The sequence below is a fragment of the Malaclemys terrapin genome, chromosome 1 (genome assembly GCF_027887155.1).
Source record: "Malaclemys terrapin pileata isolate rMalTer1 chromosome 1, rMalTer1.hap1, whole genome shotgun sequence".
Taxonomy (NCBI): Eukaryota; Metazoa; Chordata; order Testudines; family Emydidae; genus Malaclemys; species Malaclemys terrapin.
In genome coordinates, this window is record NC_071505.1 from 91,260,470 (window position 1) to 91,281,296 (window position 20,827).

General features: G+C 51.4%; 1 protein-coding gene across 1 annotated transcript; it reads right to left on the minus strand.

Annotated features, from left to right (window-relative positions):
* Positions 1–1,934: 1,934 nt before the first annotated feature.
* LOC128830406 (histone acetyltransferase p300-like) lies at positions 1,935–11,071 on the minus strand. The gene is made up of 3 exons (XM_054016227.1): positions 11,011–11,071; positions 6,348–6,534; positions 1,935–4,053 (listed from the first exon to the last, which is right to left on the minus strand). Exon 3 carries the CDS (start codon positions 4,000–4,002, stop codon positions 3,517–3,519), a length of 486 nt encoding a protein of 161 aa, XP_053872202.1. The 5' UTR covers positions 4,003–4,053; positions 6,348–6,534; positions 11,011–11,071; the 3' UTR covers positions 1,935–3,516.
* Positions 11,072–20,827: the final 9,756 nt, after the last annotated feature.

Sequence of the window (20,827 nt, forward strand, 5' to 3'; positions counted from 1 at the left end):
AGAGGGGGAGACTACCTCGTGCAGGGAGAGAAGGCATCAGACTCTATTTTGGGAAAAGGAGTGAGATTGCAGCTGTGGAGCTCTGTCCATACCAGGAGCTGCTACTGAGAGCCTGCAGGGGCTTTGATCAAGCAGGGAGCCTCAGAGGCTGTTGGTGGCTTCACTGGAGCCAGGTCAGAGACGTTTGCTGTGCCTAGCGCTGACTGAGGTGGTGGGCCTGCAGTGAAGGAACTGAGAGTAACCCTAGGGTTACCATACGTCCGGATTTTCCCGGACATGTCCGGCTTTTTGGGCCTCAAATCCCCGTCCGGGGGGAAATCCCAAAAAGCCAGACATGTCCGGGAAAATAGGGAGGGAGGGACCGGCGGTGCTCAGCCAGGGGCTGGAGCCGCTGGGGCCGGCAGTGCTTGGCCGGGGGCCAGGCCGGGGCCGGCGGTGCTGGAGCCGGGGGGCCGGCGCTGCAGAGCTGGGGCCGGGCGGTGCTTGGCCCGGGGGCGGCGGTGCTCTGCCCGGGGGCGGGGGCTGGAGCCGGCGGTGCAGGGCCAGGGTTGGGGGCCGGCGCCCCAGGGCTTGAGCCAAGCCGGGTGGGAGACGCCGGGGCCAGAGCCTCTTGGCCTGGGCCAGCCGGCGAAGGAAGCCGCTCGGCCAGGGGGGCCGGACTGGGCCGCGCCCCCCCGCCCCAGCTTGCCTGCTGCTTCAGGCTTCCCGCAAATGAAATGTTCGCGGGAAGCAGGGGAGCGGGAGGGGCGGGGGGGGCAAAGCGTCCAGGGGAGGGAGTGGATTGGGGCGGGGCTGGGAAGGGGCGGAGTTGGGGCGGGGCCGTGGAGTGTCCTCCTTTTGGACACTTAAAATATGGTAACCCTAAGTAACCCCCACTCTCCAAACTCCCTGGTTTGGGAAAGTATTTGCAAGGGAAGGGGCACAGCAGAGAGACAGTCTGAGGAGACACAGAGTGATCTTCCCGTCGAACCAGGACCCAGAGCTGCTGACATTTGGTGGAGCCAGCTCCAATCATCAGAGGGGTTGTGCAGTTTCTTGCCTTGGCTGGACTGATACACAGAACCGCCAGAGTGCTGTCTCCAGCTGTAGATCTTCCAGCACGCCCACACAAGCGTCTAGGACTCCGAAATCCAGAGGAGTGTGCACTGCGGGGTGGGGTCAATGGTGGCAGTGTAAATGCCAGTTAGATAAGTTTCATTTATTGCTGTATACTATATTTGTTAATTGATTTTATTCAGATTTAAATTAGTAGTGACATGTAATCTTAGTCGGTTAGACACTGATTTTTTAAGTTGTTAAGTAAAGGTATGTTAACTCTAATGTAAATATATTGGATGTATATTATTTATAATTGGTATTTTTGAGTTACACCCATGCCACAAATTATGTCATAATTATTTATTATTAGAATAGCTTTATTCCTGGAGGTTCCCAAGACACGCCATTGAGTGTGTACAGGGCCCAGCCAGGTGGAGGCACCGCCAATTTTAAATTCCTTTAGGAGTAAAGGGACTGCAGCAGAGGGGTGGATAGAGGATTCCCATCTATCCAACAGCACCACTGGGATACTCAGGATCTTCTTTAATGTCAACAATATCAGGCACACAGGTGAGTGTTGCCTGCTCCCGAGTAACGCAGGAAGGAAAGGGGGGGCTACACAAGTCTCACAATATTTGGTACGTTTTTTAAAACCCTAGCCCCAGATGTCAGGTGATTTAATGAGAATTTCAGCTTTCATTTAAAAAAAAAAAATTGTTTCGAGCCTGCATCGGTACAGAAAAAAGCATGAAAACGTGTCTCAAAACCCTAAGACAAACCCACAGAACCCAAAATGTTCTATATTTATTTAATCACATGATTTTTTGGGACTCATGCTCTTTGAACACTTGGTACTGGCAGTACAGTGGGAAGGGTGTTAAAATCACATACTCTAATAACAGTGGTGAACACACATTGTTTAATAGTTTGACTGCACCAGAAAAGAAAACAATATCCTAAAGCATTTTCACAACCAGGAGTACAGAACAGTTCTAGCCCAGAATAGCCACTAATCACTGAGCGACGACCCCCACTACCAAAGGTAGATTAGAGCCTGTGCCCTAGGCTGCAGGGCTGGATGGGGGGCATGACACCTGGGCCACCGCCTGACCACTTTTAAGCAGGTACATGGAAAATAGGGTTGCCACTGACTGGGCTGGGTTTTCTACTCTCTTGCCAGTTAAGAGATGTCATTGGCTGGTCTTCTTTTTGTTGATGCCTGTTTGGTGATCTTGTAACTAGTGGTCATGCTCATCATGGCTGGAACAGAAGCCACCCAGGTCCCACTCTGTATGCGCAGCAGACCGGGGCCTCACCTGACAGTTGCCAAAACCATGATGGCACCTCTCAGCACCAAGGGCCACCCGGGAAGTGAGACAGACATCACCAATGGCCAGGCTCGCCAGCAGGGAGGGGGTCAGGTGTGGAGTAGGGGAGATGGGGTCCTGGGAGAGAACAGTAGAGGGGAGGGGCTTCCAGGGGGCTGAGGCTCTTGAGAGGGGGTAGAGTGGGCCAGCGATTTCAGGTTCTCAGGAATGGTGGGGCACCTGAGAGTGGAAGAAGAGGGTCGTGCAGAGGGTGGCAAATCTATTTCCCCCAACTTTAAAGGGGGCATATGCTGCACTAAATCCAACCTCCCCTCCAAAGCACCCCGTTCTTCAGAGCAACTAGTAGAAAGCCAGGGGTTTGTGGGGAGAAATAATTCAGGACAGCTCCTGTAGATGGCCCATACAGATCCTCTCTCCTGAGATATTTCCACACATGACTAACCCAAGAATTATCTGAGAGATTTAATGAAGGATTTTGTCCCATTAGGTTAGTAGCTAAAAGGGCACCTCCAGCATCTTAGCCTTGACAGCCTGACCAACCCCACAGTACATTGGTCTTACTCAGCTTGAAGTTTGAGGCCACTTTCAGCAGGAGGCTGCAGCACCACTTCATCTTCGGGAAGCATGCCCTAAGCAGGGCTAGTCACTACAGCCTGGAGCTCTGGGACTCTCCTGACCAGCGCTGTCACCACAAGGAATGCAGGCTTCAGAGCCAGGGACAGAACATTCTCCTTGAGATTGAAACAGAGACTAGCAGCTTGGCTAGGATGAGGGAGAAGCCTCTCAAAGGCATTGGGAATGCAGAGGAGGGATGTTAAATGTCCCCTTTCAATGTAGAAACTGCTTCCCCTGGAATACAATATGCTGCAATCACTGACAGATTAGTTTTAAGGGAATTTACTGAGCAGCCCTATTGCCTTACAGTTCATAATGCCCAGGGCAGGTGCTGACACGGATAGAGGGTCTCTTTCTATCCATGCTGCCCATATAAAAAACTTTCTCCTTGTCAGGCCCTTTATCTATGCCAAGGGACATAGGCCTACTATGCTACGCTATTCTTATTCTATCTTGCTTAAGCTAATGTCTTACAGGGTACAGGCCTGTAGGTTCCTTGCGTTACTGCTAAATATAATAAAAGGCTAAACTAGCTCTATGGGCTACACTGCTGGCCTGGTGGAGTTGTTGGTGTGGCTGGGGTTGGTGAAGGCAATCCTTGCTGCTGACCTACCACACCGGTCCTCTGCATGCTCGCCATCCTCCTTCGGCGCATCTGGGCCTGCTGCAGACGGTGCTGAAGTTGCTGTTGGCGAAGCTTGTGTTTAATATTGAGGCAAAAGAGCACCGGGCACTTGTTCTCCTGGCAGTGCTTTGCATGGTAGCAGCAAAGAGCAATGAGGTGTTTGCAAATAGGGCACCCTCCGTTGGTCTTGCGCTTGCAGCCTTTGGTATGTTGGACAACTCGCTTCATCTTCTGACAGGACGGCAGTGAACAGTTGGCGTTATGACACAGGCAGGCATGGACAAGGGACTGGATACAGCGCTGGATGCTCAGGCGGCGAGAGTCACCAGGGCTCTGGGTGGTTGCAGTCTGCTGGTTGTTGCTCTCATTGTCTAGGCCAAGGCCCAATTTCTCCATCTTGTGGTCGTGGTTTTCAGTGTTATAACAGGTGATGCACAGGTCGTAATCCTGCAAAGAGACAAAACATTTTGAAAATTTAACAGCTGTCTACATAACCTGGCACAATAAATATACAAATGGGGTCATGTCACTAACAAGGGATATGGACTGTGGTTGGGGAGAGGGGTATGGCCTTTTTGTTGATTATAAAGCCAGAAGGAACCATTGTGATCATCTAGTCTGACCTCTTGTGTAACACAGGCCATAGGACTTCCCTGGATTAATGTCTATTCAACTAGACCACTGCTTTTAGGAAAACATCCTGTCTCGATTTAAAAGTTTGCAGTGTTGGAGAATCTATCACAACCCGTGCTAAATTGTTCCAATGGCTAATTACTGTCATTTAAATTTGCACCTTATTTCTAGTGTAGATTTGTCTAGCTTCAACTTCCAGCCATTGGATCTCGTCATATCTTTGCTTGCTAGATTGAAGGGCCCTCATCACATTTCTGTTCTCCACGTAGGTAGCTCTAGACTGATCAAGTCACCCCTTAAACATCTCTTTGTTAAGCTCAATAGACTGAGCTGCTTATAAGCACGTTTTCCAATCTTTTATTCATTTTTGTGGCTCTTCTTTGAACCCTGTCCAATATATCAACTTTTTTTGAATTGCAAACGGTAGAACCAAACACAATATTCCAGTGGAAGTCACACCAGTGCCAAATAGAGATAATATAACGGCTCTTTTCCTACTTGATATTCCCCTTTTTATACAGCCAAGGATCACACTAGCTCTTTTAGCCAGTGTTGCATGGCCTTGCAATGTTCCGTCCATGGGTGGCGGTTCGCATAGGCTGGGCGAGGCTTTGCCTCCCCAAACAGCCAGGCATACCCCTGCCGTGATGCTCCTGCGTGCGGCTGTGGCTCCAGTCCTCTGGTTCCGAGTCCAGACCCCAGTGGTCTGGGGGTGGGGCCAGCCACCTTCCCATGCTCCAAAGCTGGGGAGACTGAGGCCGTGCGCCGCCCACCCTCCCAGTGCTCCTTTGGGGCTGGGGTCTAGCTGCGGGACTAGGCTGGTGGCTGTGTGTGTGTGGGGGGGCAGTTCCGGGGGTCGGGGGGCATGCTGGCTCCAGCAGGGGTGGAAGGGTTGGGGCCTCCAGCAGAAGGGGCAGGGCTGGGGGCTAGCCTCCCTCAGCCAGCGGTTCACACGCCGCTCATGGTTCCCTCTAACTATTGTGCCGGCAGCTGTCAGTGTGAACATACAACAGCCGTTTCCCTTCTGCCCTCTCTGAGCAGCGCTGTAACTTCCAGCAGTGTAACTTTGCCAGTGTAGACGGGCCCTCAGAAAAGCCCAGAAAGCTTTGAAGGAGAAAGAGAAGGCTATTAAGGAGTTAACAAATCGGCTACATTCAGTGTCAGAGGAGCGATTAGTACTTTTTCAAAAGATGCAGGAGTTAGAGGAGAAGTTTGAAGAGAGTAGGTATCGGGTACAGAAAGCAAGAGAGGAAACACGCTGTTGGCAGGACCAAGCGGTTGCCAGCTGAAGATCTCTGAAGGGCTATAAATCAGACTGGGATCAGCTTTTGGAGAGAATCGGGGAGTTGGAAAGTGTTTGTGATGTGTTAGAGAGACAGACGAGGGACACAGTGCCAAGTATAGCAGGGCTACAAAATGCCTGCCGCTGCAAGCTTCTTGAGAGAAGAAGCAAGCACGGAGGTACAGATGGTGACACACATTGTGAGAGAGATCAGAGGACCGGCGCATCGGTTCCCATTCCCGTTAGTATGGTGGAGCCAACAGAGATAGAGCAACCTGTGGGGCCAATTACTAGAAGCAGGGCGGGAGAGTTAGCACAGGCTGACAGGGTACCTTCAGGAGCGGAGACGGAGATTGTCTGAGGAGCCACAGGGACCGTCAGTTACCAGTAGCAGCTGGGTGTAGTCTGCAAACAGAAAGGGGAAGTTCCAGAGTGGCACAGCAGGAGGTGGGGTCAAGTGTCATCTTAGAGGAAGTGACTGGGGGTGCAAAGGTCAGGATAAGATGAGCGGAGCAAAGGGGGAGAAGCCATCCTCTCCTCTGTTAGTGTCTGCCCCTACTAGCAAAGAGGGGGTGCTTTTAGAGACTGTGATTGTTCAGGAACTAGCCCAGTGGTTCTCAAGTTTTTTTTTCCCCACAGACCACGAGAAAATTGCTGAAGGTCTCGGCGGACCACTTAATGATCTTTCCAAATGTTATTTATACTGTTAGCTAACAATTGTAAAGTGCTTTGGATAAAAGTGCTATAAAAAAACGTAATAATAATAAACTTTTTTTGTTCTACAAATAAAAGCACACAACTGATATTTTAATATCAGTAATCTTACCTTTCTAATGTGATGGATGTGCCCTCTCTTCCCCGTCGCAGCAGCCCCCAAGCTGGGGCTGAGAAGGAGGGGGGTGTCTCCCTCTCTCCCCGGCCTTAGCAGCCCCCGAGCTGGGGCTGGGAAGGAGGGGGGTCTCTCCCCGGCAGCCGCAGCCCTGGAGCTGGGGAAAGTCGCCTCTTTCTCTGGCCTAGGGTTACCATATTTCAACAATCAAAAAAGAGGACGGGAGGAGCCCCGCCCCTGTCCTAGCCCCGCCCCCGTCCTGTCCTAGCCCCGCCCCTGCCCCTTCCACTCCCTCCCACTTCCTGCCCCCTCAGAACCCCCAACCCTCCCCCCCACTCCTTGTCCCCTGACTGCCCCCCAGGACTCCACCCCCTCCCTAAGCCTCCCTGCCTCTTGTCCCCTGACTGCCTCCTCCTGAGACCTTCCCCACATCCTAACTGGCCCCCTAGTACCCTACCCCCCTACCTGTCCCCTGACTGCCCCAACCCTTATCCACACCCCCACCCCCTGACAGCCCCCCCCAGAACTCCTGACCCATCTAAACCCCTCTGCTCCCTGTCCCCTGACTGCCCCCTCCTGGGACCCCTGCTCCTAACTGCCCTCCAGAACCCCACCCCCTACCTAAGCCTCCCTGTTCCTTATCCCCTAACTGCCCCCCAGGACCCTACCCCCTACCTGTACCCTGACTGCCCAAAACCTTACACCCCCAACCCCCAGACAGCCCCCCCCCGAACTCCCTGACCCATTCAACCCTCCCCCCTGCTCCCTGTCTCTTGACTACCCCCCCCCCCGAACCTCCCTGACGCTTCTCTGGTCCCCGGCCCCCTTACTGTGCTGCAGAGCAGCGTGCTCGACAGCGGGGGAGGGCAGCAGTGTCGGAGCCTGCGATCTGTGAGTGGAGGGAGGGAGAGGAGGGGGGGTGTCAAGTTTCAGGAGGGAGGAGGGGGAAGTGCAAGCAGGGCTCTGGCTCTGGCTGTCCGAGCTCTGGCTCTGGCTGTCGGAGCACCGGCTGCTTTGTAAGCGCGCGCACGCTCTGCATGGGAGTGGGAAGGAGGGGAAGTCCGGACATTGACAAATTCCCCCCGGACGCTATTTTTAACCCGAAAAAGCCGGACATGTCCGGGGGAATCCGGACGAATGGTAACCCTACTCTGGCCGCTGCAGTCCTGCACATCCCAAATTCCCCCCACCCCCTCTTCTCACCCCACTACCCCTTCCCACCTACCCCCTACTTCCCCCAAGGCCACCACTTCACCTTACATGTGCGTCTTCTCCAGGGTCCAGGCACCTAATTAGCGGAGCCACACCTGTGCGGCTCCACTAACTAGGTAGGTGGCCCTTCATTCTCTCATGTGCAACCGCCCAGGCATGCATCTTAGAGGGAACTATCTGCAGGCCACCTGAATGGAGCTCGCAGACCACTGGTGGTCTGCGGACTACAGTTTGAGATCCTCTGGACTAGAAGATGCGGTGTCACAGGTGACACAAGTAGCTAGTGCCTCTGATGTAGTAATCTCTAGGTTACAACACAGAGAGAGACAACATCCAAGGGATGCCATGTCTGCTCCTCCACCCAATGTTATATTGACACCATATAGGTCAAGAGACCCACCCCCTTCGGGTGAGCACTTATTGACATTTGGGTGACCACCAGCACTGCCTAGGTCCCTAGAATTTCGTGGACCATCTTCACCCCCTTGGTATATGCTGGTATCACCTGGTGTATCTGTAGAACACCCAGTAACACCCAGTCTTAATGGACTGAGGGATGTCCTGTGTCAGTGTGGAGATGCCTTAAGTGTAGGATGTAGAGGTTTTATGGAGAGTTACCCTGCTCACGCAGGATTATAGGCAGGGGAAAGTTCTGATAGCTCTGATGAGGAAAGTGCTGATCCGGGTAAGAGAACCCCATATCCTGTATTGAGGAGTCAAGGCCCAGAAACCATAGATTCAGATCCAGGCAGAAGACACCCACATCCTGATCCAGGGAGGTGAACCCCAGATTCTGATTCAAATTGTCCTGTGGCAGCTGTTACAGATATTAAGACCCTAGATTTGATAGCTAAGCAAGTAGGGATGATGGAGGATTCTTCGGTTGCGATGCACGCACAGCGTGTGCAAGAAACAGTGAAAGTATTTGGCTTACCAAGGGAAGACTGGGTTAAAATCCTACAGCTCACAGTGAATTGAACATTATGGAGTACCTTACTCCCTGAGGATATGGTAGGAGAGAGATCTTTTAAAGAAACAGTAGCCCTATTGGAACATAACTAGCACACAGGACAAGCTGGAGTGGTCATCCTGTCTAACCTAAAGCAAAGACCCAATGCTGGTTGGCAATCCTGAGTTGGAAGCCCCCCATGAAGTAATCTTTGCATCCAAATAAATCCAGGCGCTTGGCGTCCTTAGATTGCTTGCTGACCCTGCCTCTCCCTCTCATTTACTGCCGACACTACCAACGAGCAAGGCTGTGGGTGTGTGAACAGGTACTTGAACCCTTTGGAGAGTATGAAGTACTTCCTCTCCACACCCTTAGCGGCAGGGCCGGCTTTAGCAAGAGCGGGGCCCGATTCCTGGGGGCGGGGCTTGCTGCAAGCCCCGCCCCCAGGACCCGAGCCGCGCCGCGGGGGGGGGGGACGGGACGGGGGGACCGAGCCGCGCCGCGGGGGGGGGAAGACGGGGGGGACCCGAGCCGCACCGCGGGGGGACGGGGGATGGGGGACGGGGGGACCCGAGCCCCGCCGCGGGGACGGGGGGACCCGAGCCGCCCCCAGGACCCGAGCCGCGCCGCGGGGGGGGACGGGACGGGGGGACCCAAGCCGCGCCGCGCCGTGGGGACGACGCCAGCCGCGCCGCGGGGGGGACGGGGGGACCCGAGCCGCGCCGCGGGGGGGGACAGGGGACTGGGGGAGCCGAGCCCCGCCGCGCCGTGGGGGGGACGGGGACGGGGAGCCGAGCCGCGCCGCGGGGACGGGGGGAGCCGAGCCGCGCCGCGGGGGGGGGGAAGCCGAGCCGCGGGGGGGGGGGGAAGCCGAGCCGCGGGGGGGGGGGAGGGGGGAGCTGAGACGCGCCGCGGGGGACGGGGGAGCCGTGCCGCGCCGCGGGGACGGGGGGGGGAGCCGAGCCGCGCCGCGCCGCGGGGACGGGGGGCGGGGGAGCCGAGCCGCGCTGCGGGGACGGGGGAGCCGAGCCGCGCCACGGGGGGGGGGGGAGCCGAGCCGTGCTGTGGGGGGGACGGGGGGACCCGAGCCGCGCCGCGGAAGCCGCTCCGGGGGGGGGGGGGGGGAGATGGGACCCGAGCCGCGGGGGCCGGGCTGGAGCCAAGCCGGGCCAGAGCCCCTGGGGCCCGCGGGAACGGGCCGCGCCTCCCCGGAGCCCTTCTCCCGCCCCCACCCCAGCTTACCTCATGCTGCTGGCCCGCCCCTGCTTCGTCTCAGACTTCCCGCGAATCGCAGGGGAGGGGACGGGGCGTGGAGGAGGGGGAAGTGAGCTGGGGGCGGGGCGGACAGCTGCAGCGCGGGGCCCTCTTGGCGCGGGGCCCAATTCAGCCGAATCGGCTGAATCGGCCTAAAGCCGGCCCTGCTTAGCGGTGGGAAGGATGGAGGCCAGGGTCTGCCAAATGGTCTTTGCATTGGCTTGTATAGTTTTGATGAGAGGTAGAGTGACCCTGGATGGTCCTTCTAGTGCCAGGATGTCCACCATAGGGTCCTCCGACTCTACCACCGCCTCAGCCTGCAGGTTCATATTCTGTGCCACCCCACACAGGACTTCCTGGTGGGCACGGCTATCTAGAGGGGGCGGCCCCGAGATGGAGGTGCCCGCCACTGTTGACCTGAATTTGATGGGTTAGCTGTTATGGCTTGCCACTGTTCACATCCAACCAGAAGATTTATAGGTTCTTGTCCAATTCAGACTACAGGGTCCGAGAACTCAGAGAGTTCTATATCGGGAGAGGACTGTCGGGGTGCTTGGCAAAAACACGTACGCTGAGGACAATACCAAATTGATGTAGTGCCCCTCTCCACCTGGTTACCTCCTTTAATGGAAATCTGCTTACAGGTTTTGATGGACAGGTCTGGGTTCTTTTGGATCCCGCCACCCATTCATCAGGGTGAATCTTTGTTCTTTTTTTTTCTATGAAATTATTTGGCGGTGACTCCACCCTCCTCGCTCCTTCCTGGCAGGATCACCAGGGCAGCTTGGGCGGAAAATTCTAACTACAGAGTAATCCCCATTTACTTGCCAGATAGTTGGAGACTTCCAAGAAATAACACAACACAACACAATAATGATATTAAACAGGCAACAAATACAACATAACAGGGTGAAACACTATTTTTAGGGTCACCAGTGCCCACACTGAAAATACCCGTGACTTGATGTAACAAGTGTAAAATTAGTGTCCTGTTGGTACGCGTACTTTGCTGGGGCCCTTGATGACCTATACAATTCTCTGTGGTGGTTTAGCTGTGTGGCTGACTGGGTTCAGTACAGCCCAAAGGACCCACAAGTGGGAGGAGGTGGTGAATCCCTCCACAGGTATAATAAGCAGCAGGTTATAAAATCCTCAAACCCTTCCTCCCTGGCTTGAGGACACAGTTCAGGGAGTAGGGGGTCCCCAAAACAAATTCCCTGACTAACTAAAAGATGGTGCACTCACGAACTCCATGAATTATCTTCAGGTTTGAAGATGATGCTGGGCTCTTCAGTCACTGCAGAAGGGCTGCTGTCAGGGATCCTCCTCAAGCAGGAATCAGGCTGCGTTGGTCCCAGGATTTCCCCTCACCACAAAGGGGTGCAGGGCTCAAGGTGTAGGTTATACAACTACCCTAACATCCCAACTGTAGCCTCCTAGCCCAGCCTCCAGTCACACACTCAGCAGGCAGCTTCCCTGGACTAGCAGAGCTGACCATGTGGTGACTAGTCTCACCTAGGGAGCTGGAGCCTGGCTGGGAAAATTTCTCAAAAAACACTACCAATTGGGACTCACCCGTGGGGAAAGAAAACCGAGGTGAGGGATCAGCTGTCAGCTCCCTAGAGGCCAGTTCTCAGGGGGAACCCTGCTTGCAGGCCTGGGACTCACCAGCTCTCCACACAACCAGTCCTGCCCTTGCCCTGGCTGGCTCCAGCCTCTCCAAAAGGGCTTCTCCCCTCTCCTGAACTCCCTGGGAGGGGCATCTCACTCCCTATTGGTTGCCGGGCAGACTCTGAGTTTGCCTTGGCTCCTCCTCCCTGAGCTGCCGGCAGACAGAGCTCCAGGAATCTATGTAATCTCCTTGGGGGTTACATTGATAAAAATTTTGAGATTAACAAAAGAATAATAAATGCTATGAAACTTATGACTGCAAAACAGTAAAAGAATTCCACAACTCCTGGTGGTAACATTCCTATTATAAATAGCTTAACCTAACATACTCACACCTTTCCTCGAGGACCTGGTAATAGGAGGTGAAGGACCAGCCTTACTCCTGACATGCCCAATAACACAATGGTTCTGGCTTCCCCAATACTTAGGAATGCTGCATAGTTATACTGTACTACACACACTGAGCTAATAGCGTGATGGAAGATAGAATGATGGGTAGATAAAAAGGTAGTCTATAGAACAAAGAGAAGAAAAAAGCTCTCTAAGATATTCTTACATGGTATTTTATAGGATTACACTATGTAATTCAGGCCCAACCTACTATACCCAAATCTTACTTCCGTACCCTAAGAAATTTATGGGTACCCTTCTCCTATAGGTTAGTGGATTATGACACGTACTCTCCACTTATTAATAAGGATTGTCTCACTCCAAAAACTGCCAAGCTAGGTTCTCTTGGCGACTTCCAGGTTTGTGGTGCACCCTGCGGTTACCAACCGGTTGCAGACGCCGGATAAACCTGTTCAGTGTTGGGTGTAGTTCCTCCCTTCGGTTCCCCAAAGTTCAGGGACCATTTCTATCTGTGCCATTGGTTGCCAGCCTTTATGCTGACTTACTATTAACTGATCATACTTTTAGCTATTAAGCTGATTTTACCAGATACAGGCCCGTAGGCTTCTTGCATTTCAGCAAAACTTAATCTATGTATAATTATTAGGAAACACATATCATATGCCTCAACACATCCCAATTTCATAGGAATTCATACTGATAAAATATAAGGATCATGTATGAAATGGATTAATTCAGAAAGAGAAACATATTATTTGATATGGCTGGCTGGATTAGTAGGATATAGTAGCTAACAAAGTAATCCTTTGGGCTATACCACCGCCTTGTCCGGGGAGGATGATGAGGATACTAGTGGGGTAACTGGGTCCTCTGGACCCTCTTCGTCCTCAGGGACCTGCTGCCCCGCTTCTAGCTCCGTGCCAGCCACACCAGTGGCGCTCAATTGGAGGGAATAAAAATGGATGCCTACCTGCAGAATCAGCAAGAACATTTAAATCAGGTCCACTTGCAGATAGCTGCTAAACTGGGGAAAGGCAAAGGCCTACTTTGACAAAAACCAGAGAGAGAATACTTGGAAGGTTACAATGTTATAATGTTGTTATCTTACAAAGCACCAGAGCATGGGCTGTGTAATCGATGAATCAGACCCTTCTGAATCATCACTAATCTCAGTTCAGCAGTGTATAAACTTAGGATAACAGGAGGCAAGTGTAATAGAGACAGAATCTACCATGCTAACTCGTTAAAGCTGTATCGATCATCCAGGTCACAGGAGCCACTTTCACCTCAGGAGCCAGGTGAGCAACACCCAGCAGAATTGCAATCGCTGTAGTTCAGCAGATCCCAACCATGAAATGGACACTGATCTTTCTGATTTGCTGCCCCCTTAGCATTGCTCTAAGGGTAAGTGTAGTGGGGTGGCTGCCTCACTCCGGGAGAACAGGGGTTAAAACAGCCAAGCTAGGCTGATTGGAGTAGCAGCCACAGCTGTGGCCAGCTCAATTAGGGCCCAGCTGGCCCTGACAGGAGGGTGTGGGCCAGAAGCTGGAGGCAGTCTTTCTCTAGGTGGGGAGAGAGATGGTACCTGAACTGGAGCAATGCTGGGGAATAGGGCAAGGGAACTGGAGAGCTCCAGCCTGGGAAATCCCCAGGCCGCAGGCCTTGGTGAAGGCCTACACAGGTACTGAGGTTGCAGAGGTGCAGCTTGGGCTTAGGCAGAGGCAGCTGGTCCGACCTCCTTGCCAATGATGAGTGGCCTTTTACAGGCTGCAGTTTGCCCCAGTGAAAAATCACAAGAACAAATCTGCACAGACACACCCCTAGAGCCCCAACTGCTACCCAAGCTGCTACCCAAGATCCATAAACCTGGAAATCCTGGACGCCCCATCATCTCAGCCATTGGCACCCTGACAGCAGGATTGTCTGGCTATGTAGACTCTTTCCACAGGCCCTACGCTACCAGCACTCCTAGCTATCTTTGAGACACCACTGACTTCCTGAGGAAACTACAATCCATTGATGATCCTCCAGAAAACACCATCCTGGCCACTATGGATGTAGAAGCCTTCTACACCAACATTCCACACAAAGATGGACTACAAGCCGTCAGGAACAGTATCCCCAATAATGTCACGGCAAACCTGGTGGCTGAACTTTGTAACTTTGTCCTCACCCACAACTATTTCACATTTGGGGACAATATATACCTTCAAGTCAGTGGCATTGCTATGGGTACCCGCATGGCCCCACAGTATGCCAACATTTTTATGGCTGACTTATAACAACGCTTCCTCAGCTCTCGTCCCCTAATGCCCCAACTCTACTTGCGTTACACTGATGACATCATCATCTGGACCCATGGAAAAGAAGCCCTTGAGGAATTCCACCATGATTTAAATAATTTCCATCCCACTATCAACCTCAGCTTGGACCAGTCCACACAAGAGATCCACTTCCTGGACACTACAGTGCTAATAAGCGATGGTCACATAAACACCACCCTATGCCAGAAACCTACTGACCGCTATACTTACCTACATGCCTCCAGCTTTCATCCAGACCACACCACACGATCCATTGTCTACAGCTTAGCTCTAAGATACAACCGCATTTGCTCCAACCCCTCAAACAGAGACAAACACCTACAAGATCTCTATCAAGCATTCTTACAACTACAATACCCACCTGCTGAAGTGAAGAAACAGATTGACAGAGCCAGAAGAGTACCTAGAAGTTACCTACTACAGGACAGGCCCAACAAAGAAAGTAACAGAATGCAACTAGCCGTCACCTTCAGCCCCCAACTGAAACCTCTCCAGTGCATCATCAAAGATCTACAACATAGCCTGAAGGACGATCCCTCACTCTCACAGATCTTGGGAGACAGGCCAGTCCTCGCTTACAGACAGCCCCCCCAACCTGAAGCAAATACTCACCAGCAACCACACACAACACAACAAAAACACTAACCCAGGAACCTATCCTTGCAACAAAGCCCATTGCCAACTCTGTCCACATATCTATTTGGGGGACACCATCACAGGATCTAATCACATCAGCCACACTATCAGAGGCTCGTTCACCTGCACATCTACCAATGTGATATATGCCATCATGTGCCAGCAATGCCCCTCTGCCATGTACATTGGCCAAACCGGACAGTCCCTCCGCAAAAGAATAAATGGACACAAATCAGACGTCAAGAATTATAACATTCAATACCAATCAGAGAACACTTCAACCTCCCTGGTCACTCAATTACAGACCTCAAAGTCACAATACCCCAACCAAAAAAACTTCAAAAATAGACTCCAACGAGAAACTGCAGAATTGGAATTAATTTGCAAACTGGACACCATTAAATTAGGCGTGAATAAAGACTGGGAGTGGATGGGTCATTACACAAAGTAAAACCTATTTCCCCATGCTAATTTTCCCCCCCTACTGTTACTCACACCTTGTCAACTGTTGGAAATGGGCCATCCTAATTATTGATACAAAAGTTTTTTTCCCTCCTGCTGATAATTGCTCACCTTAGTTGATTACTCTTGTTACAGTTGGTATGGCTACACCCATTTTTTCATCTATATCTTCCTACTCTATTTTCCACTGCATGCATCCGATGAAGTGGGTTTTAGCCCACGAAAGCTTATGCCCAAATAAATTTGTTAGGCTCTAAGGTGCCACAAGTACTCCTGTTCTTTTTGCTGATACAGACTAACATGGCTATCACTCTGAAACCTGGCAGAAGAAGAGTGATTTACTGTTTACAACATGCATGACATAACCCAACTATTTAATGAGACCCAACGTATACTCCTGATGGCCTTCTGTGCCAAATAATCAAAAAATAAAAATTCTACGCACAAGATTTTAAAATTCTTCAAAATTCTCAAATTTTGTCAAATAAATGTGGAGGCTCCAGCATGGCATTGGGGAGCACAGGCCACTGGCTGCATAGAGGTGGGAAATCACTGTGCAGCTCTCCCCAGGACACGGACTCAGCAGTGAGGCTGCACCCAACCCTGACACAGCACAAGGACCAGGCCTGGCCCAGAAACACCCCAGGGCCCTGCCCCTCTGTGCAAGATGCACCAGGTGTGGGCAGGCAGGCTCAGCAAGGCAAGATCCAAGTATGGAGGGGCTTAGTGTGGGGGAAATCCAGGTGAGGGTTGAGAGGGTTTTGTGTGGGGCAATCTGGGTGCACGGGGATCTGGATGCACAGGGGAGTCCTGGGTGCAATGTTAATGGGACTCTCCAGGGACGTTCAGGTGATGGTGGTTGGGGCTCAATGAGGGGGGGCTGATGGTGGGGGGGGATAGAGCTCAGCAGGGGGGTCTGGGTGTGGGGAGCTCAGTGGCGGGTCCAGATACTGGGGGAGTGGGGCTCAGTGGGGTGAGGATCCAGGTGCAGCTTGTTGGGTCTCGGTGGGGTGGAGGTCAGGGTGTGGGTGGCTCATCAAGGTGGTCCAGGTGCAGGGGGAGTGGGGCTCAGCAGGAGGGTTCTGAGTGTGTGGGGTGAGGCTTGGCAGGAGGGCCAGGGTATGAGGGGGGTCTGGATGCACAGGGGAGCAGCTCCCTGTACAGGGATCCCTCCCCCTGCAGCTGAGGAGCGATGGGTGCAGCAGGAAGTGGGGACTTTGCAGAGCTTTCTGCAGCCGGGGGAGAAATCTGGGTCTGACCCAGTCCTGGATGCCGTGCAGGGGAAGAGGAAGTCCCATCCTCCCCAGCCCAGCCAGGTCTAGCAGCTGAGCCCGGTGCAGAGTAGGAGCCACCAGCTGGGTCTTCTCCAGTCCTGCCTCCTGACCCACAGTGATTTACCTCTCTGCCGGCTGCCCTGGGCCCACAAACCATATTGCGGGGAAGGGTCATGTGACCACTCTTGTAGCTTCCCTTTGCTTCCCTGTCAGAAGGTCATTTTTCTGGGGGAAAGCAAAGAAATCTGCGGGAGAGATAAATTCTGCACATGTGCAATGGCACATAATTCCTCCAGAAGTACAATTTAAAATGAACCAGCTAGTCATTTTAAACAACAATCAGCACAAGGATCAATATATAGGAAAAGAGATTATTTGCCCTGCGTATGGAACGTATGTTGTAACTACAATCACTGATGCAGTACAATCTCTAAGATTGGGAAAGGTTCCTGACGTAATAAAGAAAGATGACCAGTTGTTGAGTTGGTATTGCCCCAAATGTTTCAAAGGCTGGGAAAGGAGCGATCCATGTGTTTGGATTTGTGCCAGCATTTATCAGTAGGTACAATGAGACAGCTGGGATCTGACACACCTCACCCCAACTGAGAGAGGTGTTCTTTTTCTAAAGATTGTATAATGACATGATCCTTGTATGTCTCATACATGATCTCGTTACCAGTGTTTGACCGAGACAGGGATATGTACAGGCAATTGGTGGCTGTTCATTCTATAAGGCACTTTGAAGATGACATCTACAGTGAACGTGTCAATGTGGCTCCCTTGGTGGTCCATCACACTTCAGCTTGAACCTGGAAAATTCCACAGATGGCCTGTTGCTCTGAAAAAGGACCTTGGTACATCTGTAGATGTTATGTGTTTGAGACAGACACTGTCCTTTGTGGACTACAAGGAGAAGAATTACGGAATAAATCATCATTATCGCCGTGCCTGGTGACGCTGACCAAGTGGAAGACTCTGATGGAGAGGGTGACCTATGCTGGAAATGGCCAATTTTGCGTGGTAACCAATCAAAAGAGGTACCAATATGGTCCCTTGGTGTGTCCTGTCACAGACCCAAATTTTTGTTTTACTCCAAAGCAACCTACTTTGATAGGGAACCAAGCAATTTCCCCTGTTCCCACTTTTGAAAACATCACCATCATTCAGTCTGACCCAGCCTATTAGGATTTAACTATTTAAAGTACACCCACATTTCTTGTCTATATTCCTCTGCTAAGCTTTCAATTAAAGGCATTACTGGCTCGTAAGGAGACCCACCTCAGACAAATTACTAACAATATGGCTAAAGCTAAGCTATTACTCAATTAATTAATGAAGGTAATGAGTCTTCAATAACCCCCGGGAAGGATGTTGGGTTAAAAGGTGGGTTATTGCCCAAGGAATTGCAATAGGGGTTATTTGCATTGTTTTAGGATGTATGCAGTATAAACCCAAGAAGTATAGGCAAAGACCTAGACAGGTACCAAATATTAATGATGGCGAATATATATCCACGGTACCAGGGTACCTTCCAGAAACACATCAGGACTCTGAGTCTCACCTTTACGATACCCTTCCTCCATCCCACGATGTGGAATATGGCATTGTAACTGTCCCTATTATTTTCTTATAACAGGTTATAATAGGTTTATATTAAAGTATTCTGGCTGTAACGCAAGGGACCTACAGGCCACATCCTGTGTGTTGAGCTAAGGCAAATTTAGCCTACATCTGTTTGTGATCTTTCACCCAGATAGGTGGTGATGAGTTAAAGCATAAGGTCCATATATGGCTATGATCTTTAACATAGATAGATAAAAGATGCATTGAAGCAGGTTGGCATAAGGGGCTTCCTAAGTTCATATCCTCTTTAAACGTAACAGGTCCACCACAAGGAAATAACTGATATAACTGAGTAGGACAGAAATAACAAATATGAGAATGATCTAATGTTATTAATATGTATGCATATGTCATCAATATGTACAAACATGCCAGCCTATGGAGTAAGTGTAACCTAATGTACTGTGGCTGAGGAAACCAAGTTTGGACATAGAAGCGGGGACTCAGGTGTTCAAGCCCTATAAGAGGTGTGACCCACCGGGCCAAGGCAGCTTCGTTAGTTCTTTGTCTATTAGTCTGTTAGTGTTTTACTTAACTAACGTACTTTACTGACTTAAACTTACAATTAAGAACTAAGTTAGCTTCTTTAGCAATTAGGTCTTTAGCATCTCCTAAGCTCTACACCTGCCACTCAAGAACTGAGGAACCTGGACCCGAACTCTCTTGGCATGCCAGAGGTGAGGCTGGTCCTTTGTCTCTTACTGCCAGGTTATCAGGGATGGGTGTAAGTATAGTAATCAAAAACTTTACAGTTTATAATATCACACATCTTTCTAGGACTATATTATTGCATTTGTAACTCTGATTATTTTACCATTTGATTATTATTCCATTTAGCTCAATGAAAGGCTACATTTGTCTCAGTATGAGTGTCCTGTCTTACATCCCGAGGGTCCTTGCAAATTCTATGTAGCCTGCTTTTGGGACAAGAACCTTATCATCTTCTGATCAGATTATTTGACGAGTCTATAACCCATAATATCCAAATTAATAATATGAACCTCCTAAAATCAAGCAATACCCTCCCTACTCTTGTGGGCTGGCCTGTTTCTAGTCCAGTGACCCCAAACTGTGAGGCACGTTCCCCCTAGGCTGGTGTGTAGAAATATTGGGGGAGGGGGGGGGCGTGCAGGGTGGTATGTTGCGGGGCCTAGGCCAGTCCCTACTGGGGGTGGGGAGGGAGTGCCACACTTCCAGACCTGCTCCGCTCCCAGCCTTACTGCATCCCCAATCCGATTCAGCCCCCAGTCATGCTACACCTCCAGGCCAGATCCACCCCCATCCCCAGCTCCACTCTGCTCCCTGCTCCACCCCCAGCCCTGCTCTGCCCTCATTTCCTCTCTACGCCCCCTGACCAGATCCACCTCTAGCTCCAGCTCCTCCCCCATCCCCAGCTCCACCTTCAGCCCAAGCTCCGCTCCACTACTGAGGAATCCTTGGCTGGGCAGTAATGGTGGGGAGAGGTGCAGACTGATTCCATTAATGGTTGGGGGGGGGGGGGGGAGGGAAATGTTTGTGCACCACTATTCTTGTCTCATTATACTGGGGTAGGCCTTTCTGGTAGCAACCACACGCCTATTTGTTATGTTGTTGTTTTGTTTTATAATGAAAATAAGCTCACAGTAGTTTTTAAAATATAGAGCTGAAAAAATACTGAAACTTTATTTTAATCAGTAAACCAAATATTTTTTCAGTTCAGTTCTAGTTCCAGATCAGTAGGTAGAACAAAATTATGGTTCCGGTTCAGTTCCAGTTTAAACACCAGTTTGAACTGTGTTTCTGGTTCTGGTTCAACTCCCTGGGCAGAATAGATTATCTGGGCAGCTCAGATACCAGGTAAGACGTCTAAGTGCTCTGTGGTGGTTCTAAAATACGCAACACAGGGAGTAGGACAGAGAGTGATTCTAAGCATCTAAACAATGAGACTGGCTCAGCAATTCCTTGCTTATTTAGCAAGGAAGCACTAAAGGAGGTGGAGGAGGGGGAGGGGTGGAGTGGCTCCTGGGCCAGGGCTGTCAGGATTCTGGGTGGGTGGTGGTGCACTGGAGAGGGGAAAAGGCAGGTCAGGCAGAGGGAGGCAAATTTATATCCCCCACACACTTTAAATAGTACATCCGCCTCCCTAAATCCAACCCCCAGAGTTAGGTTGCAGGGTGAGAGAAAGGCCCCATCGCACAGGCGGGGAGATTTCTAAAAGGTACAAATGGGAGTTAACCATGTTGCCAACTCCTGCAATTTTTTGGTGGCTCTGGCAACATCTGGTGATCTTCCTGAAGCCCGAGGGGCTCCACTTTCATTTAAAAATCAAACAAACATAAAAGGAACTTCCTCAGCCTCCCACGTGCAGAAAAAAGCTTGACCAGGTGATGGGAGTGTAACCCCCACCAGGCTCAGAAACCAGCAGGAAAATGCAAAACACCAAATGTTTTAAAAAAAAAAAAATCTTCTGGACCCTCTGTTTCACTGTGCTGCTCTAAGTGTGGGTCCTGTGGGGCGGAGGGAATGCCCAACAGCCCACTGGATATGGATTTTTCCCAGGGTCCCTCCCTCTCTCTGTGGGTAGATGGCCCTGCCCCTTCTCCCAGGATTGACAAGGCAGGGGTTGTCTCCTCCAATGGAAAGGGGGTCCCCCAATATCCTCACCTCTCCACTTTGCATCCGGCTGCTCCCGGACATGTGCATCTCTTGGGCGGGGAGAGGTGCAGAAGTGCTGTGTCATGC